The following is a 23,647-nucleotide window of genomic DNA, read 5'->3' as shown; positions in this document are numbered from 1 at the left end:
TACCCTTTATACTTATGTTCCCAATATAAAACAGGGGACTTGTAACCACAGAGTACGTATTGCTGGAAGCTGACATTCTAAATGTCTACTTATAATGAATCCAAAAAGTTGCTTTGAAACTCTAGGGAAAGGTAGGAGATTAAAATGCTAAGTTCTATTATTGTTTTTTAGCCCTTGAGTATCAGTTAACATATCTTACCTCACTAGATCATGGGAAGCAATGCTGAATGAGCACAGCAAAGGGAGAATAACTGACAGACCTTTAGGCTTCTCTCATGAAAGCATTTTGCCCAGTTACTGCTGAGGGCTTTGTGCTTGTGTATGTTTATGGGACAAGTGAGGGTAAATTTTAAATGTTTCTGATACGAACAGTGGTCACTGGGAGCATCAGAACACAGGATGATGTTGTCGGTTTGTGAAATTGACTTAGTTGTCAGGACTTGGGAAGGCACATGTTCTAGTGTGGAGTTACACTGAGCACTTCAGGAAATGTCTGGGGAATCTATTTTGCACTATAAAAATATGACTGGAAAAATTTTAAGTAGTAGCCCAAAAGAGTCAGCCACATTCAAGCAGCCATATTCATTTGTAGGCTACAACCTACCATGTGGAAAACTCTGGCTGTACAGTCACATCACACTGAAGATGGATTTCCATTTGAGTAACTGATCCTGTAAATTTGGTTTTGCTTTTCTGTGAGTCTGCTGCAAGGAAACGAAGATGCCAAAGAAAAATGTAGTGAGTTAAACAGTGTTCCCCAAAAACTTCTTCCAGAAGAAGGTTTCCACCCAGAGCTTCAGAATGTGACCTGATTTAAAAAAGGTCTTATTAAATGTAATCTGTTAAGATGAAGTCATCATGGATTAGGGTGGGACATAATCCAATAACTGGTGTCCTTATAAGAAGGAAACTTGGACACACACACATACATAGAGGGAAGACAATGTAGAGACAGAGACACAGAGAAAATACCATGTGACAATGGGGGCAGGGATTGGAGTGATGTGGCTACAAACCAAAGAAAGCTAAAAATTGCCAGCAACCACCAGAAGCTAGCAACATTTTTTCCCAAAAGCCCTCAGAGCATGCGCCTCTCAACAACTCAATTTTATGCTGTTTTAAGCCACCCAGCTTCTGGAACTCTGTGACATCAACTCAAGGAAACCAATACAGAGGGCATTGTTCCTATATGAGCACTGTTATCTTTACCCTAAGGTGGGTGTCACATTCTTGTTCCTCGATGCCAAGTTCATGATTATTGCTCAGGTTCATTTCATTCTGAAAATACAACTTCTCAATCCCCTGTCCTGAACTGAGGTGATCATAAAAAGGGGTTATCAAATACAAACCCACCATGAGATTCAAATTCTAATGGAGATAAACAGCACTTTGCAACAGTAGAGATGGGGTTGCTCAGGTCATCCACAAAGATGTCCAGCTTTGTGCTCCTGAGGGTCCAAGGGTCTTTCAAACCATTTGGAATTTTCACAGGAGGTTTTCACAGAGGAATCCTAGAAAGGTCTCTGGAAAGGAAGCACCCTGTTTTCTCCATAAAATAAATGAGGATACAAACACACTCTATTGCAAACAGAACAGTCACGACACTCTTCACCAGCAGCCTTCCATGGGACATTCATTCATGGCTCTCCCACTCAAAAAGCCCTGAATCTGAACATAGCAGGCAACTGCCTGATGTGACAAAACAGGAAGCCATATATGGACACACAGGTGCACGAGTCTCTCAAGTGCTGATTTTCAAATGCTGTAAATCCCAGGAGAAATACACAGCTATAACTGCATAGGAGGCAATTTGCCAGAGAAAAAAGAGAACATTTATTTTTGATTTCAAGTAAAAAGAGAAAATCAATTCATTCAAAGACTTTATGAGTCATTTCAGTTATTTGCACTCACTTGCCTAGGGATGTGGGTAAAAGTAGGGTAAATTGGGCTTCCACAAATAACAAGTGAAGAAGATGGACTGATTTCACAATCCTGGCCCTGACTGCTTCAAGTTGTACTGGGAAGCCCCTTGAGGAAAAGCAAGGCCCAGCACCGGGACAGTCCTGAGGTTGTGGTGAACACACAAGCCCTCCTGTGACGTTCTTTCTTCATAATTCCAAGAAGTTTCATGTAGCGGAGAGCTCCAATTGACTTTTTGTATATTTAATTAAATGAAATATCATGCTTGAGTAGCTTTGAGGGGGTGTTAAAGAATCACATAGAGCAAACTTCTTTGGTCTACAGCTAATTACTTTATCTGTTACACGAGGCTTTCTATAAGGCAAAAGAATCCTGTCATAACAACCATCTCCCCTGAAGAAAAAAAAATATTTAACTGAAAACTTAAACTTCTTGGAGTTAGCCAGCCAGCTTTCTTGTAAAAATAATTGGATATTAAGTCTTTCTTTAAAAATATATGTGCTATGTCGAAGTAGGGTTGCATTATAAATAGAGACTGCTACTAATTCAGTTGCAAACTGTAACTAGCTTTCACTTTATATTAATACCCAGAGCAACACGGAACATCTTACAGCTTTGCACAACTTTGAACTTATTTGTGTTCCGAAAAGCTGTATGTATGTTAACAAGGAACCACAGAACACACTTTTTTTGTGCCGTTTGACTGGCAGACTTTGCCATGTAGAACATATCAAGTATTCAGCAAAGGGCAACTCACAACTTGAAGGATGTAAACATTACAAAATCCACCAACTGCAATGAGAAACGAGGATCCCAGTACCTAATAAAACCAAGGGGCTGGTTTTTATTCTCCCTGATGGTCAAAACCAAGTGTTTGCACTCAGTTCCGAGTTCTTACCATTACACGTTAAATCCTCTGTGAAATCCTACTACAGGAAAAAGACAAGGTAAATTAAATGAATTCAGGTGACCAGCTAGCAAAAAAGATTTTTATTTTCAGGAGTGAGATCATTTCAAAGCTTAAGACCAACTCTATCACTGTCGGTGCCTCTTCCAACTCTGGGTCCAACCCTGCCTCAGCAGCACCTTGCATGTTAGCACTGAAACCTGTACTTGGTTCTCAGCAGGTTTGAAACGTCTGCTGACCTCTCTGGTTCCCCTGTGAGGCTATGAGTTTCTACGACTGTGCCTCATTGATCTTTTCCCCCATCACCACCTCACCCAATGTTTGGCACAAGATCAGTGATTAATAAATAGGGCTTTTAAATAGATGTTTAAAATCACAAATTTAGCGAGTACACATGTATGAAATGTGACCATATTTAGGGACCATAGAATACACTAACAAAATATTAAAAGTAATGTTTCCAGGTACATAGCATTTAATATACTATTATAAGGAATATCTGCTTTTTAAATTACAATATTCGCACCTCTTCAGACAGTAAAAGTAAATGAATGGTTGATGATAAGAAGGAGAAGGTCAACAGTGGAATAGAGGCGGGATATCTTCTCCTCTTACTGATTTGAATAATATCCCTCTATATTCTCTCTGCTCAAACAGCCCACTTTCCTTCTATTCATGGGATGACTGAGGTTCTTTCTCCCTCAGGTCTTTCTCCTTCCTTACATTGTATGAAACTTCAATGCTCCTTGTCACTTGGCTTAGTGCCTTGACCCTACCAAATATTTTTGTTAAATTTAAGCCAACAGCACACATAACTTCAGAAAGAGGCTTAGGGTCATCTAAACCAGGCTGGGTACAAATAGAGGACACGTCTAAGGCTGTTCAGGTCCAGGCTTTAGATGAGCACTGATTCACACAGAAGAATGGGGGACTTTTACACTCCTGGGGTTACTCACTTTCGTTGTGTTTTGCAGAATTCACTGAAAATAACAATTTATTTTCTTTTTTCACTTGCAGGATGGAAAGCATCTTGTCCCACCCCTGGATATGATCAACCTTCATATACTGTGTATTATACATGGTGAGTAACCATTTCAAATTCTTTCTTTAAAGTAACAAACCTAAGAAAAAAATTAACCCTATTTATAGAGTTTGTCATAATTTGTTTCCCAAATTAGAATGTTACTTATGAGTAGGTCATGAACTCACTTCAAATTTTCTACTTCTCTTTCAAGATGTAGAGCCACTAATTGAATGCGGAACTGGTGTGTGATCCATGCCAATTAAAAAAGAATTATCCTCCTTATTGTTGCATTCTGCACTCTAGGTTACACGTCTAACTGCCATGATTTTTATAATAACAGAACTCACTCCTGGGTCTTCATTTTCTGCCATACCTATGAACACGGTCAGGTTTATGAATCGCTTATGAAGGCACTAGGAACTGAAATACTAGTTTTTAAAATCTGAATATTGATATAGAAAAAGGCTTCAGATTAGATGGATAGTTTCAACTTTTATATTTCTAGTATTATCTTTAATGAATAATGTTGGTCAGAGAACTTTGCCTCTGTACCTTTATTCAACAATAGGTAATAAATCTTTAATTTTGTTGTTGGTTAGTTGTTGCCACCTTGCTCTCCACTCTCTTGTCCCTTATCTCAGTAGCCATCTCTGCGACCTGCAAAGATGAAAAGGGAGAGCAGGAGGTGGAAACTGGTCAGCAGCCTTCTGGTTTATCAGCCACACTTACAAAGGTCAAATGTGCAAAGCACCAGAAGACAGTGGTTAGAGTGAGATTCTACATGCTCTCAATGAAGAATAAAGGTAAGTTCAATATTTCATGAAACAAAAAGTTTTTTAAATTATTATAAAGGAATGTTTCTGGGCTACTTTTTTATTAGTATTCAATACGAGGACTTGAAATAATATTACTTCTGATAATAGAGTGCTTAAAATTTTACTTTTTTTGCAATCTAGAAGCTCCCTCTTCTGACCATGCGGAGTAATTCTTTATAGGCTCTTTTTAAAAATGTTCTTTATATTTTTTCTTTATTTTATATATATTCTACTTTAAAAACTTTCATAAGTCTTAATAATAAGAACAAGCAAATCTGAAATTATATAAAAGACACCTCGTGCTCAAACCTTGGACTGAAAACATAGCAATTACAAGTTTTACGTGATTGTTTCCCTCCAAAGTTACAGTAAGTTGTATTTCTAAGACAATAAGAATCCATTGTCTTGAGTACTAATTATAAGCTGCTTTTTGTGGCAAATATTGTGTTATTGAATCACCATGGTGGGGCAGACTCTTCGGTTTTTACAAATAACATAATTGTATATAATATAAATCAAATACGGAAAATCTTGAAAATATACAAATGGATTTAGTTCACAGCAATTAATTCAGCTATTAGCATCTTTAAAAATACATCTTTCATGGCTGCATAATATTCTATGATAAACACATATTACAACTTTCTTAAATAATCACATATAGATACTTATATCCAGTTATAATGATGGAAATATCATTACACTAACATAGCTTTATAAAGTCCCTTCCAGAAGCATTATGCAAACTTACAATTCTGTAGACTGTACATGAGTTCTCACCATGTCCTCCAGAATTCTTAGCATTTTAAATATTTACCAAATTTATTAATTTTTAAAATGCTATTTAAAAATTAAAGTTTTATTATAGCCATATAAAAATGTTATTCCTCTAGTTATTTTGGCCATTATTATTATTATTGTACTTCTTTATAAATTAACTTTGTGTTCATTAAACTTTTTTCTAAGAGAGTGTTCAAGATTTACTTGGGAATTTCAGTAGTTCCTCATATGTTCATTAAATATTTTATTATTGTGTTCTTTACCTTACTATGTTTGTAATACAAAGAAGATTTTAATATGTCATATAGTCAAATCCACATTCCTGAATAGAAATATTTGTTCCCATTGGTGTTGTAATTCATCTAGAATTAACTTTGTTGTATACTGTAAAGATATAAATAGCATTATATTTTCCTGATAGTTAACTCTCAACATTTAATAACTAATTCATATTTATTCAATGGATTTTAATACCAACAGGATTATACACTATAAACTTCTGTGTATGTACCTATTTCTGGTTTTACTATTTTCATTTATTGATTTCTCTATCTAGTCAGCTATGTTAAGCATTTTAACAGTCTAGTTAAGTCACTTTTTATTATCCCTGTTTTTCAAAATATTTTTGCTGTTTCAGACATTGATAATTTTACATTTTAGAACCATTTTGCCAAGTTTTTAAAAATTTCTAAGATTTTTAAGATTTTTGTTGGAATTGAATTAAATTTGGGAAAAATTGATGTTAATACAATCCTGAGTCTTTATATCTAAGAGTAAGGACTAAATCTTCATTTCTTCATATCACTTTATTAAGTTTTATGTTATTATGCATAAAGATTCTTATGTATATAGGCACTTGCTTCTTAAGTCTTTTTGAGTCATCTTATATTATCTATAAACTCTATCCTTAATAAACTCTTTTAAGTAGTATATAGGAAAGTTTTATTCATTTTTTTTTATCAGGACTATTACAGAACTCTGTGAGAATTCTTCTAGCATTTTTCCCATTTATTGTTGAAATTCCAAATGTTCATGGGGAAAATTGAAATTTTTGTTTCTTTTCATAACATTTCCCATGTTTCATAAATTTTTCCAGATACTCATTTATCTCTTTTATATGAAGCTTGTGTATTTCTTCAGCTCATAAAATTCCTTATTTCATATCTTCAAATAATTCCATTTGTTTTAGTCTTTTATTCAGAAACATTGATTATGTATATATTGAAACTCCAAATGTATTCTGTCTGCTATTTCTCTCTGATCTGTTTCTTTTCTCCACCCACTTTCTTTGTGTTCTGTTAGGATCCTCAAGTGAGTTTTCTAGCCAGTAAGTAAAAATTCTGCAGTGTTGGTTCTGTGCTTTAATGATGAAATGCAGTTGTAAATTCCAAAATTGCATTTTTAATTTTCTTAAATTATTTCACTTCTTTTAGATTCCTTTTGGTGTGTTTTTAGTTTTCAGATAGCTCCTGTTTCACCTCAGTCTCATAGGATTCCATGTCATCTTTCACTTCTTCTATTAAAAAAAAAAAAACTCCTCTTGTCTTATATTTTAGTGAGATCATAAAGCAGGTATTGCCCAAATATAATTTACCTTCTGTAATAAATCTCTTCAAAACTAGCTCCTTTCCTGGATCTTGAGTACTATGTCCCTCTCCTTATTTTGAGCTGCAAAATATTTTCACAGGCCTCCTGTTCATTGTTTTCTATTTACACATCCTTGAGAGAGGAGAGGTCTCTCCTAGCCTCATGCTTGCCTGTAAATAGAGTAGGAGGATTGTCCTTGTGTCTCCTCACTATCCATCTGCTTGCTGTTAGAAATCGCCTCTCAAATTTTAAGCTCAAAAGGGGTATTTTTTTTTCATCCTTGCTGTTTTAATTTAAAATTGCTTTGCCCTTTTAGTAAAGTCAGCAGCCTAACAGAAATGGGGAAGAATCATAACCATGATCAGTCAAGGCTAACACTGTTCAATCTCTTCTCTGTATGGCTCAGAGGTCAGTTTTCTGTATCCAAATTTGTTTGTCCTGGTCTCTATGACAGGTACACAGATTGAGGCTTCTTGGGAGTCTGCTTGCCCAGAAAGAAATTATTTTATTTTATTTTATTTTTTATTTATTTATTTTTTTGAGATGAAGTCTTGCTCTGTCCCCTAGGCTGGAGTACAGTGCAGCTCACTGAAAGCTCCACCTCCCGGGTTCAAGCAATTCTCCTGCCTCAGCCTCCCAAGTAGCTGGGATTACAGGCACCTGCCAACACACCTGGTTTATTTTTGTATTTTTAGTAGAGATGGGATTTTGCCATGTTGCCCAGGGTGGTCTTAAACTTCTGATTTCAGGTAATCTGCCCCCCTCAGCCTCCCAAAGTGCTGGGATTACAGGTGTGAGCTTGGCCCAGGAAGAAATTCTGCTTTACCAAGGGAAGGCTCACTGCTTAGGGGGATACCTGGCTCACCACCAGCTCTCTGCCTGGTTCAGCCATGCGGGAAGCTCCAGACATCCTGGAGGATCTGCCCTGGGCTGATTCTTACTCTCCAGCAGCAGAAGTGATTCTGAGGGTGTTGTGCTCTCTGCCCACAGTCGACCCTCACCCCTCCCTTCACCACTCCAAATAAGGGAATATCCATGGGGCGCTGCCAGGACTTGCTTTCCTTAATTGCCATGTTTGTATCATCTTCTCAGAAGGGGACCTTGTGAAACAGTCTTCAGTGTTTTCCTTCAATTGTCCTCCAATTGCTCTCTTCCAGCAGAAATTATTTGCACTTTCTCTCAGATGATTGACTATTTACCCTAGTTTTAGTAATAACGTTCTTTTAGTCTGCCATCATTTTGGCCATTTCACAGGAGATCTAGGAGGAGACAAACGAAATGCCTGGACTCCATCAAGTTTCATCTTACCAAAATGCCATTCATTCAACTCTTCTCCCACAGACCCCAGGTATAGCAAGGGATTTGCATTCCCCAATCCAGAATCCCTTCAGCGGAAAACTATTTCCCCTTTTTTCTCAATTGATAGTACTTTTCTATTTCTCATATTTTGTGTGCACCTCTTTCCAATTAAACTGTAAGTTCTTTAAGTAAAGGTGGGGTGACCAATGCCTCCTGGTTTTCCTAGAACCGCTCATGTTTTGAAACTGAAAATCTCCTGTACCAGAAATCTTGTAAACAGGGATGGGTGGCTATGCTGCTCAAGGTCAACATATGCTCTATCCTGAAGTCCCTTCCCAGCTCTCATCATTTAAAACTCTCTTGCCTATAGCAGAAGTTAATGACACATATATTAAATGAGTCACTTTTCCCCATGGCTACAACTCCTGTGACTATAAGCACATATTAATAGGGTAGGATTGGCTGGGTGCAGTGGCTCATGCCTGTGATCCCAGCACTTTGGGAGGCCGAGGCAGGTGGATCATTTGAGGTCAGGAATTCGAGACCAACCTGGCCAACATGGTGAAACCCCATCTCTACTAAAAACACAAAAATTAGCCGTGCTTGGTGGTACACGTCTGTAATCCCAGCTACTCGGGAGGCTGAGGCAGGAGAATTGCTTGAACCCGGGAGGTAGAGCTTGCAGTGAGCCAAGATCGCACCACTGTACTCCAGCCTGGCGACAGAGCAAGACTCCATCTCAAAAAATAAATAAAATAAAAACAAAAATAGGGTAGGATTAGCCTGCAACTGCTAACCCGAGCAGCTAAGTGAACTAACTGGCTGTCAGGTATATTCATGTGTGGAAGTTGTGAACTTTTTGTAATAAAGTAGCCTGTTGATTATCTCTAGATACTTACACATTTTTAAAAAGTCCTCATCGCTGGAGTGGTTTCAGGCATAATTGCTAAGAGTAAAGTATGGGTGGAATGATTCCTTTAAGGCTAATATTTTTATAGATTCGCTATGATGCCATTCAGTAGATATGCAAAATATATTTTCCAAAAGCATTGGTGCCTTGGGCTATCCTCCACGGCCATTTAAAACATTATAATGAATTGCTTACTGGATGTGTGATAATACACTAAATGTGCTTTGAGATATGTTCTCTGTCCTAAAGAAGATTTTGTTCAGAAGGAGTGGTTAAGAGCTGTGACTGTTTACTGCTTCCCCACAGCCAACTCAAAATCATCCCAAGTACATCCTTAATGAAATGTATTCTGAGCAGCTTCTCATTTCTTAAGTATTGTAAATGACTTTCCCTCTTTAAATAGGGAGAACAAGTCTTGCTCTCGGCATAATCACTGTACGCAAGCCACAGAGAGTTCACTTGAGAGGAGAAAATTCACTAGGCCCTTGGTGAAGATCCACCCCAGTATCATTCACACCTCACCTTTGTTGGAGGCATCAAAGACCAGGGGAAAGGAAAACATCCCATCCTCCTTCATTTGAAGAATCAGATTAGTCAGCAATGTTTTTTGTTTGTTTGTTTGTTTGAGACAGAGTCTCGCTCTGTCACTCAGACTAGAGTGCAGTGGTACGATCTCGGCTCAATGCAACCTCCGCCTCCTGGGTTCAAGCAATTCTCCTGCCTCAGCCTCCTGAGTAGCTGGGACTACAGGCGCCCACCACCACACCAGGCTAATTTTTTGTATTTTTAGTAGAGACATGGTTTCGCCATGATGGCCAGGATGGTCTCGATCTTCTGACCTTGTGATCTGCCCACCTCAGCCTCCCAAAGTGCTGGGATTACAGGCGTGAGCCACCATGCCTGGCCTAGTCAGCAAATGTTTTACAAACCATAACAATATGCGGGAGACAAAGTCATGAAAGCAGCCATGCAGTTGCTGTTGAAAAGAACATGAAATTAGAAAAGGCACCCAGTAAGCACCAAGGAGAAATGAGGAGAAAGAAAACCCGTGAGAAAAGCCAAACGAGGTGACATAGGTGAAATTAACCTAAAGGAAATGTTGGTTTTTCGAACATATTTAAGTTTCCTAAGGGCAGAAATTGTGCCTTATGAACTAATCCATTTTTATTCTCATACCTCAGTGCACCCAGTGCATAGGAGTGGTTTTGTGTGGAAATAAGAGATCCAGATAAATAAATACCACTATCAGGGCAGATAGTTTCTACTTAAATAATTTTAAAAGCCCTTTCAATATAGCACAGATTATGCAAGCTTTTTTTCTGGAAAACTGTGTAGGTGTGTGTTTACATCCTTAACAGGACTTGGAAATTAATCACATATTGATTATGAATGACTAATCACTGAACCAAACTATTCACAACTATGTCATCTGCTTTCAGATAAGTCTAAATATAGAAACAGGGGGGCCAAGTGTGGTGAAATGAAGAAGTAGATTTTATGTTAGCACATGAGCTTTGCAGACCAATGGTCTGATTCAAACCCCAGGTCTGTCACTTTCCAGATGAGTGGCCTTGGACATGACTTGAACTCTCTAAACCTCAGCTTCCTGATTTGCAAAATGAGGATAATAACTCCCTGGCACAAGGATAGCTTTATGGACATGGGACCTGTGCCATCACACAGAAGGGCCCACACTTGATCTGAAATTCTGCTGTACTCCTCCTGAAATTTTAAATAATGATTATCTTTGAACTTGTGTTTCACACACGAAGTCCAACGAAACAATGGAGCATCATCCATGTGAGCAGAGAGAGACCCTTGCTGCCCCATTTGCATACTGGGTGGGCAATGCTCCATGAGCACAGAACTCAGGTGAACACTTGGTGTTTGGGAGTTTAGAGAGATCCAAAGGAAAGAAAAGGAAAGCATATATTATGTCTATCAGTAAACAGGGGACAGACAGCCCAGAGAGGTCGCACCTTCTATTTGAACCAGAACTTGCTTTCAATCCAGAAAGAGGCAATGCTGTTCTAAGAAACAGGAAAAACCAGAGAACACTAGCATGTTATTTGTCACTCATTTATTTCCCTGTATTAGTCACCCACTTAGTTGGCAATGACCACATAGTAGAAAAGGGAAAGACAGGGCAGCACATACTTCCTTTTCTTGTCAGTCCTGCCTTATTCATAAGGAAGTCAATGGCAGAAAGTGTTGGTAAATGCTAATCAAGAAGTGAATTAAAGACAGTTGAGTTAGTTTTGTGCAGCACTTCCACTGGTCTGGTAAGAAAGAAATACATACACATGTGTAAGCTATGAAACATAAACAGTGTCATGTCAGTGATTCCACGCACAAGTTAAATGCTCTAATATTTGCATTTAAAACTGGCATTGTACAATATAAGGATGAATGATACAATTCAGGCAGGTAATTTACATTTTTATTTTTTTACTTATAACATCAAAAAGCAAATAAAAAATACCATGACACATGAAGAGAGACTGCAGAGGAAAGGAAGAAGCTTCATATTTCAGTACCATTATCACATCACTTTCTGAATACTTGAGCAAGGGGCCCCACATTTTCATTCTGCACCAAGTCCTGCAAGTGATCGCTAGTGGCACATACTAATCAATTGAAAAAAGCAGGTATTTTTCTCACATAAACTCTTTTGGGTAACATTTCCTCAATTTGCCTGATCATAAAAATCACCATTAGCACTATTGATAGTAGCACAGATTACAGAAACTCTTTTCTGGAGGACTGATATTGTAGGTGTGTGTCTGCATGCTTAACAGGAGCACCAGGAGAATTTTATTATCAAGTAAGTTCAGAAAATGCCTCTTTAGAAGAATGAGGTTGTGAGAGATTATATCACAACTTTCTATTATTTGATTCTTAGAATTTTATTCTGTGCTTGGCAACTATTCTAATTTGCCTCTAGTGTCTATTGTATCCATGATATTTTCATATTCTACTAAAAAGCTCACTTAATGCTTTCTGTTTCCAAACACTTAGTGATATTGCCTATAAACTTTTCCACCTAGGTTTAAAGATAGCTCCAAAATTGGCCTCTCCCTGCCTATTGAAACATATGCCTCTATTCTCCCAAATGCACATTTCCATCCATGTCTTTGAGCCCACTATTTGCCCCTTAAGTATTTTCCCCTCTGCCTATTGTGTGCCTGTCTGGAAACAGGCACTGATATGGTTTGGCTGTGTCCCCACCCAAATCTCATCTTGAATTACCACAGGTTGTAAGAGGGACCTGGTGGGAGGTAATTGAATCATGAGGGCAGGTCTTTCCCATGCTGTTCTTGTGATACTGAATAAGTCTCATGGGATCTGATGGTTTTATAAGGTGGAGTTTCCCTGCACAAGCTCTCCCTTTTTCCCTGCTGCCATCCATATAAGATGCAACTTGCTCTTCCTTGCCTTCTATCATAATTGTGAGGCCTCCCCAGCCACGTGGAACTGTAAGTGCACTAAACCTCTCTTTCTTTTGTAAATCACTCAGTCTTGGGTATGTCTTTATCAGCAATGTGAAAATGGACTAATACAGGCACAATCCAGGACAATTCATTTCCTGCCTTTTCCCCACTCCTTACTTCTGCAAATGACATTTCTCAGGCTACCTTGACAAGTGGCTTTCCCTTGGGTTTAGCCAACAGAGAGCCTAGAGAACAGTGGAAGAAAGAAAAAATCAGCATGTGTGTTTGCACTGTCTCTGTATTAGTCCGTTTTCACACTGCTATATACTACCTGAGACTGGATAGTTTATATAGGAAAGAGGTTTAATTGACTCACAGTTCAGCATGGCTGGGGAGGCCTCAGGAAACTTACGATCATGGCAGAAGGCAAAGTAGAAGCAAGCACCTTCTTCACAAGGTGGCAGCATACAGAGAGGAGTAAGCATGGGAAACTGCCCTTTGTAAAACCATCTGATCTAATGAGACTTACCCACTATCATTAGAACAGCATGGGGAAAACCGCCCCCATGATCCAATCACCTCCCACCAGGTCCCTCTCTCTACCTCTGGGGATTACAATTCAGATTACGATTCAAGATGAGATTTGAGTGGGGACACAGAATCAAACCATATCAGTCTCTATCTCTGGAATTACCTGTATCTTCATTTCTCCTGCTTCTTCCTGACAGTCTATCCTTCTGTGATCATAGCTCACCACAGGTAGCTCTGTCTCCTTGGCTCTGGTAACCCCATATTCCCCTTGTGCCCCAGCCCTAAGGTTGGTCCTGTTTTCTGTTGATGCTGACTTTTGGTCACCTTCCTGTCCCTTTTTTTTTTTAATCTGTTTAGCTTTTTCAAGACTTCTGCAGCTAATCCTCCCTATTAAATATCACCTCTCATTATACCTGGCACAGGCTCTGTTCTCCTGGTGAGGTCTTCCACCATTGCAATCTTCAAAATGCAAGTTTTCCAAAAATTATGTAACATGTAGTTTTTGAGTATCTTAGGAGGGCATGACACTGAAGATAGAAAACGAATAAGACACAGTCCAGTTGTCCTCAAGGAACTTACAGGCTCATGGGAGGCAGACAAATCCATGTATGATTACAATATGGTATTTTGGACAAACACATATGCTTTGGAAGCAAACCACATGGACATGAGTCCTGATTCTACCACTTACTGACTCTGTGAACATGGACAAGGCAGGCACCCCTCAAGAAGGAGTTTGTGCATTGCACTAAAGAGCTAGATTGGGAGGTGCTCTTTGTACACGTGGGAAATATTTAGGAAGACTGCCCAAGCAAGAGCACTGAGATGCATGAAGAATTCCTGATCAGTTTCAGGGACACTCTTTAGAACTGTACTTCCATATTTCAGGATGGTGGGAGAAGAAATAAGGAGATGGAAACAGAAGAATTATTTGGCCAGCAAGGTCATCTGAAATTATTGGTCAACTGGTGAGGGAAAAGAAAGAGTTGAGAAAAATCACAAATTTCTGGTTATTTAGCAAGTCTTCCATGACTGTTCCTGTGCTGTCTGATCTTGCTTCTCTCTGAATTTCTTTCTTTTTTTTTTTTTTCTGATATGGAGTCTCGCTCTGTCGCCCAGGCTGGAGTACAGTGGTGTGATCTCGGCTCACTGCAAGCTCTGCCTCCCGGGTTCACGCCATTCTCTCACCTCAGCCTCCCAAGTAGCTGGGAATATAGGTGCCTGCCACCACGACTGGCTATTTTTTTTTTTTTTTTTTTTTTTGGTAGGGACGGGGTTTCACTGTGTTAGCCAGGATGGTCTCAATCTCCTGACCTCGTGATCCACCCGCCTCAGCATCCCAAAGTGCTGGGATTACAGGTGTGAGCCACCACGCCTGGCTGCTTGTCTCTGAATTTCTATTGAGCAATGGTTAGCACCAGACAATAACTCATTTCCTTGTCTCTAATTCTTTTATGTATTCATCAGTGACCTGCCTCCACCCAGATCAAGAGATAGGTCCTTAAAGACAAAAGCAATAGTATATTTTTCTATACCCCAGAGTGTTCCCTATATATTTCATATATAAAGGTATTTAACAGATTTCTTTGAGGAATCTAAGTTTTTAAAATATATTTCAAAAATGTTATATCACTATAAGCAAGATTAAGTAACAATGTCAAGAATTCAATAAGGTAACTCTAAATTTTTAGCTTTCCAAAATATAAACTTACTAAATATTAATTATCAAATGGAATAAAAATGCAATCTTACTTTCAAGTTTGAGTTTCTATGGTTTCAGTTTAATTTTACTAACCATCTTTAGTAATAAAGAGCTGCTAATGGCTTGATGATTCGAATTCAGAGAACCAATTTGTTTGGATTTTCTGATTAAGTGGACTAATGTTAACTATGCAATATGATGCATAATAATCTATCAAACCCCATTTTTTAGCTCTCTTTTAATGGAGGGCTAACTGCATGATTAGAAAATGAAAAATACAGTTTTTCAGGATTCATTTACTGTAAGTTGACTGAAATTGAGTGGAATAAAACCCAAGCGTATTTGCCTTACGGATGCTATTTCCATGTGTATAATAATTATTTCCTAATATTGATTTGAGAAACTGTAATTTGCTTTCACATTTAATCAATGGAGAACAATATTTGGATCAGAATTCTTTTTGAGTAATATCATAATTGCCACATTATAGACCCTCTCTTTCCCTTCTCTTGCTAGCAATATTAGGTTTCTCTTTCCTACTAAACTGTTTAGCCTGTTTGGAATTCATGTGACATTTTACATGGAAGGAAGTGTGAAATGCCACTTGCCATACTGCTACCTTATAAATTATTCATCCCTGCTGTTTATCAGGCAGCTTCTGCTTATAGATAAGAAGTCACCTCTCATTTGCTGCACACATCACATGGGCCTAAACAATCAAAAATGGTGTGTAGCCTGCTAACAGAGCAAGGGGAAAATCCAAGCAACAATAGTTTGGAATGAGACTCTTCCATCCTGAAACAAGCCCCACCAATCTTCTTTGACATGCAATGATAATATTTAGCTTGCTAAAGTGCATAGTTGAAAGAAAGATGCACACTCTCAATAGAGGACAGACAACAGAATGTAAACTTTCCCAGTCCTGATGGGTAGCTTTAGTGAATCAAAGGTCAAATGAGCAGCTATTGTTACCCTTTCAAGCAACCTTAGAAATTTCCAAAGCTATAACCATCAAGAAATTCTCTATTTGTTTTTTCAATTTCTGGAAAATATGACAGTGTTCCTATCCACATTATCTAATTATCCATATTGTTTTTCCTGTAACTTTGTAGTGTCCCCCACTGTGGTCAGATTTTGATATGACATATATTTTGATCTAGAATATCCATTTTTTTACCAACTTAACATAAATCTGTTGGCAAAAATGCAATAGCATCTTTATGCACTTCAAAGCTTAATGGATTACAATCAAGCCTATGAGAGGAATGGCTACATTTATTATGACTTTAAGTGATTATTAGTAATAAAAATATCACTGAACTAACTAGAACATTTTTGGGCCAGCTCAGTCTTCCCCATAGGCAAACTTTCTACACTTTATTCAATCCTAACTTTGTGTGCATTATAGGATTCGAGTTTATAAATCTCATTCCACATTTTACCAATCAACAAAAAGCATATATTAAGAACATATTCTGTGTGTAACAGTATGCTAAATGAAATGCTATAGACAACTGCAAAGAAATGTAAGATACACAGTGGAGGGCCTTCTTATCCCCCTCAGTTTAAGAAAGGCAATTCCCATTTATAGATTAAAACAGCTTCCTCATTAGCTAATGGCAGAGTCAGCACCAAAAGTCAAATTTCTAGTCTTTAAAGCTAGAGTTGTCCCCATGTCTTCTTTTATGAGCCTGCACGCTGTCTGGGTAGATAAAAATGACACATACAACTGGGCGTGGTGGCTCACACCTGTAATCCCAGCACTTTGGGAGGCAGAGGCGGGTGGATCACTTGAGGTCAGGAGTTCGAAACCAGCCTGGCCAACATAGCGAAACCCCGTCTCTACTAAAAATACAAAAATTAGCTGGGCATAGTTGTGCGCCTGTAGTCCCAGCTACTTGGGAGGCTGAGGCAGGAGAATCTCTTGAACCCGGGAGGCAGAGGTTGCAGTGAGATGAGATTGCGCCACTGCACTCCAGCCTGGGCAACAGAGTGAGACTCAGTCTCAAAAAAAAAAAAAAAGTGACAAATACATAGAGATTAGAGTAACACAACATACAGTTTATATGTAAATAGTATGCTGGAGATCCAAAGGGAAGTGGGACATTAACAAATCCATGAAAACATTTTAGCATGAAGTTCAAAGCAGACTTCCTATGGAAAATAGGTCTCGATCTGTGCCTTGAAGAAAGAAGAATGAGTAGGATTCAAGCAGGTACATAAGAATAGGAATAAGAATAGGAAATGCAATCTGTATGTGTTTGGCTTAATGAATAAGCAATGTAATGAAAGGGATGAAAGGGGCTTTCTTGATTGGGGAAGCTTAAGGAGTCAGTCTAACCAAGAGTCAGTCTAACCAAGGGTCAGTGAAGTTGTTGTCGGTGGGCACAATATTAGAAGGCATTATGTGATCACAGTCAACTCTCCTTGAATGCACATCCACAATTTTTTCGCAGAGCACTAGTCACTTATATTCTACACTATGTGTGGTTGATGACATCGTTTGGCACTGATTCCTCACACCTCCCTGTTCTCATACTCTTTTCCAAACAACTGCTCAGCCACATACTGCTTTGATGGTCATGATGCTAAGAGAGATGAAGCTTTGAAGAGTAGTGCTTGGGGATTATTCTCTTGCACATCTACAAGCATCAGGAGAAGGCTGGCTTCTATCAGATAAAAGATATATGGGGTTGAGTTTCATCAGCCAAGTTTAGCCTAGACCATCTAAGCCTCAGCTGCCTAAGTGAGCACAGCCAAAATGAGCAGAGCCCTCCAGGCAAGCCCAGTTTGGATGGACGAACCCTGCAGATGCACGAGAAATGCATGTTTACTGTAGTATGCCACTGACATTTTGTGGTTGTTTATTGCAGAGCAAAGATTTGTTGATAAACCATGAAAAATACTCAAATGATACTATTCACTGACTTTTATAATATGGAGCAAAATATCTAAAAATATGAAGGCTAAAGAAAAGAGGTCAGCAACATTGTTTTTTAACTTTTTTAACTTTTATTTCAAGTTCAGGGGTATATGTGCGGTTTGTTACCTAGGTAAACTTGTGTCATGGGGGTTTGTTGCACAGACTATTTCATCACCAAGGTATGAGGCCTACATTTTATGTACTCACTGCATACAGCTTAATGAATTGGATTCTTATGGGGATAGAAAGGATAAAAAAAACATCACCCCTGTTCTCAGGAAGCTTAAAACTGAGTTGATACTATATGCCATATACATGAGAAAAGAGACAAGAAAATTCAGTCAGCTATTTAAATGTAGAAATTGCCTTTCTTGGATCACTGCATATGAGACACTGCCAGGCAGATTAAGAGAAAAGGGAACTAGCTTCAAGGTGTGAGAACACAAGACATCTGCGAAGAGAGTGTGTTTTTTGTGGGTGCTTCCACTAACAGCCTGCATGCAAACCATGGAGCTTCAGGGACTCTGGCCACCCCAGATTCCCGTTTCTTTGGAGGTAAGAGAAGCCCAGCATGGGGATCCTCCCTACAGGAACTTTCCCTGGGGAACAAAGTGCATGTCTAAGAAAATGGACTTTTCTTCTTAGGTAATGACATTCAAGTCAGATTCAAATTGCTAAATACAAATCCTAACAAATCAAGGTTACCATAAAGCAGGTTTATAATTGTCACTTTTAAAAAGCTGCTCTAAATAGATTCCCTTTAAGCATTATAATGAGAACCAGGAATTTAGAAAGAGCTCTAAGAGGTGCTAAAAATTAGGATCCACTTATGCTCTACTAGAAGAGAAATGACAGTAACTTGGAGATAAGGGCATTAGAAGGGGCCCGTGCTCCTTTTCTGAGCTCGCATGTGCAGGTCAGCACCACTTGGTTCTTTACCAAGGGCAAGACTTGCCAGACAGGGCTAGTACATAAAGTTTCTGGTGTGATTATTAGTGCTGTCACATACTTTTTCTCTTGGCTGTTTGTCTCAAAGTTAATAGCACGTACAGTGTATTGAAGACTACAGATTTTAAATGCATATTGCCTAGGTAAAGACCACACGGTATGAGAACTTAGGAAGAAACACTATTCCCGGAAATCAGAAGTGTCAGGCACACTAATAGAATTATAGTCAGTGGGAACAATGGGGTATCACGGTGAGGTTTTTGAAGAGCCAGCCTTAAGTGGACCAGGAAATCCATTAGGGGAAAGCAAGGGGAAGCTGTAAAGACAGTGGCGGGAGAGCTCCTCCATAGCTCCTGTCTGGGGTGAGGAATGTCTGCATTTTTACCACTTCTTTGGCTAAACATTCTAAAGGTCACTTTAAAAATATTTATTAAAAGGGAGGGGAGTAAAAAATAAAAAAAGAAAATTAAAGTAGGATGATAAAGGGAAGGTGAATGGCTAAAGAGACTAAAGATAAGTTTAAGTACAAGGTAAGGGAAAATGTAATGGAATAAAATTTTTAATACAATTTAAAAACCCAATAATATTAAAAAGTTAAACTTTAAGAATCAAATCAAGCATGAATTAGAAAGTTCTAACTGTTTTATCTGGAGTTAAAATGGAATTTTTTCAAATATTTTAAAAACAAGAATTTTAAAAGAAGAAAGATTAAAATGAAAGAAAAGAGAAGTAAGAAGCCTAAAGAATGAACAGGTGAAGTTAACTGAAATGGAAACAGAAAATAAATGTAAAATAATCAGCATTTAGAAAGAGAACAGAAAGTTCTAAAACTGTGTTGAGAAACTAATAAAACAGAGCATTAAAGAAACAAGATAATAGAGTTAGTGTGGGGGTGAAAGAGGGAACAAGACTGGAAAGGGGGATAGCCTGAGGATAGATACAGAATTCACACTGTCAGCAAGCCAGTGATGTGAATTCCTGGTTAAGCTTTGTGCAATCCATTTCTGTCTCTGCCACTGTAGCTGCCCAAAGGATTCTCCTTGCCCACTGCCCAGATACAGCCTATTTATCTAGACAAGGGAATTGCAACAGAGAAAGAATGTATTTCACGCAGAGCCAGCTGAATGAGAAAGTGGAGTTTTGTCACTCAAATCAGTCTCCCCCTGAAAATGTGGAGACTGAGGTTTTTTAAGGATAATTTGGCAGGAGTGGGGAGTGCTGATTGGTTGGGCCATGGATGAAATCACTGGGGCTTTTGGTGGGTTCTTTCTGTTGTCTTCTGTCCCTGTTCTGTTGGCTTCGGTTCCTGATTGGGCCAGATTACCAGTCTAGGTGGTGCCATCTGGTACATCAGAATGGCAGGATCTGAAGAAAATGTCTCGAGCCCCAATCTTAGGTTTTACAATAGTGATGTTATCCCTAGGAGCAATTGGAGAAGTTTTATCTTGAGACCTTTGGCTGTATGACTCCTAAACCATAATTTCTAATTTTGTGGCCAATTTGTTAGTCTTACAAAGGCAATCTGGTCCCCAGGCAAAAAGGGGTTTTGTTTCAGGAAAGGGCTTTTATCACATTTGTTTCAAAGTTAAAGTATAAACTAAATTTCTCCCAAAGTTAGTTTGGCCTAGTCTCAGAAATGAACAAAGGCAGCTTGGAGGTGAGAAGCAAGATGGAGTCAGTTAGGTCAGATCTCTTTCACTGTCATAATTTTCTCACCATTTTAATTTTTGCAAAGGCAGTTTCACTACTCACAGACATATTCCTCTTAAAACCTCAGGACCAAGATTAAAAGAGGCCCCTTTTCCCTCCTCCTTCATCATAGCCATGCTGTTTTTTCATTTGTTTGTTTTTGGGTTTTTTCCCCAACTTGCCCAGAGAACAGGCTTGCCAAACCATGTGGTCATGTCCACCTGGAGGATGCAGCTTTCTCCACTGTGTACAAGGGCATTATATGGGCTAGCTGTCGCCCCAGATGTTTTTTTAAATTGTTCACATCATCTCACATAATATTTTCACAGCTTGGGCTTTTCAAAATTGAACTTCTTAAGTACTTAACTACACAAATTCTTTTAATCCAATATTTATATGAATACCCGAAATAATCAAGAAATGAAATCAAACAAGTATGTTAAACAAAAGCCATTTAACAATAAATAGTTATTTTTATGTGCAGCACATAAACCCAGGGAATTACTAATGTTGGTATCTTTTGAGAACATTTTTCCTTTGTGACTTTGGTTTATGCAAATAGCTATATCTTATGAGCTCATACCCTGAAGTTACAACTTGATGCCTGAGGATTGATTCTTGTATTCCCTTTAATCTTCCTCCAGTCTGACCTGCTACTTATATAGTTTAATCCTTGCATTAATATTTTAATATAGATTTGATTTGGATTGAAATGAGCAAGAAGATTCACTGGAATCCATCTAAAGAGATTACTTGTGTGATTTCATTTTGCCACATTAGTAGTCTGTGATAGATATGCTCTATTTGCAGAGTACATCTACCTTCAAATCAAGTGTCTTGCCAAAAGGCAATGTGACAGCTAAGCTTGAAGTTTATAAAAAATAGCTATTTGGTTCAGGAAAAAATAAAACAACTCACAACTTTTCACTAAAACCAAGCCTGCTCTTCTTTTCCAGATGGATTATATTGGATAAATATGTTTATCCCTATTTTCAATACTTAAACACACAGGCACACATAGATAATTTGTATCTTGAGACCAATTTCTTTTATCTGTACAATAAAAAAATTGGACTAGATACTGTTTTTTGTTTTTAAAAACTAAAAATAATTTTCTTTTTCTTTTATGAATAATTCATGGTTATGACAGAAAAGAAAAAGATTTAAAATAAGTGAAGGTGATTCTAGACTTACCAATAAAAAATATTGTTAATATCTTCATATATAGCCTTACAGACATGTTTTACATATGTGTAAATATACAATTATATATTTTAAATAATTTTGCACTACATATTGTTTGATAACATCTTTCACTTATCATTGTATTGTTTCTATCAGAGATTATCTTTCAATTTTATACACCATAAATTATAAACCTAGCTCCAATTAATGTACTTAAAATTATTTCCTAGTTTCTGCTTTATGAGTAATTCCATGATAAAATCCTGGTATAGATAAATGAACATTTATTCAATTATTTTTAAATCACTGCCTGCAAGTAGAATTTGTTTTTTAAAGTATGCATATTCTAAATTTAGGTATGTATGAATTTTGAATCATTTGATCAAGTTTAAACTCTTTCTCTACTGCAATAATGTGGATTACTTTTGTTTGTACAGCATGCAGGAAGAACCTTTCAAAAGGTTACAACCAGAGACCTGAAGGAAGCAAAGAAGAAAGACACATGGTTGTCAAAGAGAAGAGGAAAGGAGATCACTAAGCTGGATGACGTTTTCTGTTTCTTTGAAAACAGAGAAGATGACAAGTTAGGGAGAGATCAGAGGTCATACTGTGAAGCACCTTTGGATAAACAGCAGGGACTTTGGATTTTCTTTTTGAATGTAAGCATAATCCATTGAAAGGTCTCATGCAGGGAAGTGGCAAAACACTTTTAAAATTTTTCATCTTTTCTTTCCGAAGTAGAGTTCACTCTCCATTTATTTGTCTTCTTTGATATCTCTCAATAGAATGTTGCAGTTTTAGTATTCTCCTATTAAACATTTGCTTAACTTTCTTGTTCTTCTAAATAATAATTTATTTTCATTATTTTCATCATTAGTGTCACCGAAATGCCAGAGTTTCAGACTAGGTTTGCTACTCACCACATGAAAAGCCAATCACTGAGACACAAGTATTGACAGGTAAGAAGGCATTAATCAGGTGCTGCAGCCTAGTTGATGAGAGATTAGTCTCAAATCCACCTCCCTGATGGACTAAAATCAGGGGATTATGTAGTAGAGAAGAAATGTAACTATATGTGAGAAAATAGGAATCAGGGAGGGATAAGCAAGAGGAGTTGGTCAACAAGACACAGGTGGTCAGTTAGGCCACCATGATGGGTGAAGGGTCTGGCATCCCATTGTCTAGATGCGGTGATCTGGTGAGTTTCAGCTCCTTGATACTATCTGGAAAGCCTGAGGGTTGGTTTCCTAAGAAACGAACTCAGATAAGAGAGAAATGTCACTTTCTTAAGTTTCATGACTAGGAAGGTCAATTTCTATATTTATTCAAAAAAAACCATAAACATCAGTTCTATGGGACAATTGCACCAGTTTCATCAGCATTTTAGCAAAAAACATCTTATTGGTTCCTTCAGTAGTTAATTCTCAGGTTCTATGAACACAGTGCTGTACCAATGATTCATAAGTAAGTCTCTGCAGATCCATTCAAGAACATAAACTTCTAGGGAGCTAGGGAGAATGGTTTGGGATCACCTTTACGTCTGGTCCACTCTAGCCACCTCAGAAGAGACGGGGGACAGATTCAAGCACATTAAAATCAGATGAGCTGTACCTTCCTCTTAATTTTGCTATGAATCTAAAACTGCTCTAAAATAAATAGTCTTTTAAAAAATCAGATGAGTGCTTTCTAGGAAAACTGTGACCTCATCCAACAAACTCTTACAGTTCTCTGGCTCTGGTGGACTTTGGTTCCCAGGCCCTTAGATCTTTCCTAAATTAAATGCCTTTGATCAGCATCCCCCAGTATATATGTAGAGGCTCAGATCCTACAGGTCTGGATTCTAATGTGCAACAAAATTTGGGAACAACTATTCAAGACTAACCTTCGGTCTCCTACTTTTTTTTTGGAAGATCCAGGATTCCCTGTCACTGTACTAACAGTAATCAGGACAGGCCTTGGAAAGCAAGCAATCTGATTGGAGTTGCTCAACATGAAA

At 38.0% G+C, this 23,647-nt stretch overlaps 1 protein-coding gene across 1 annotated transcript; it reads left to right on the top strand.

The window, feature by feature from the left end:
• The first annotated feature begins 720 nt into the window (after window positions 1-720).
• Window positions 721-22,189, top strand: LOC129019065 (putative uncharacterized protein encoded by LINC00305). Its single transcript, XM_054461329.2, has 4 exons — window positions 721-738; window positions 3,845-3,908; window positions 4,451-4,654; window positions 22,089-22,189. The coding sequence occupies exons 1-4, from the start codon at window positions 721-723 to the stop codon at window positions 22,187-22,189; spliced, it is 387 nt and encodes a 128-aa protein (XP_054317304.2).
• The last annotated feature ends 1,458 nt before the right edge of the window (window positions 22,190-23,647 follow it).

Source organism: Pongo pygmaeus, chromosome 17 (genome assembly GCF_028885625.2).
Source record: "Pongo pygmaeus isolate AG05252 chromosome 17, NHGRI_mPonPyg2-v2.0_pri, whole genome shotgun sequence".
Classification (NCBI taxonomy): domain Eukaryota; kingdom Metazoa; phylum Chordata; class Mammalia; order Primates; family Hominidae; genus Pongo; species Pongo pygmaeus.
Note: the sequence above shows the minus strand (reverse complement) of the source record. Positions and strands in the feature narration are given on the sequence as shown.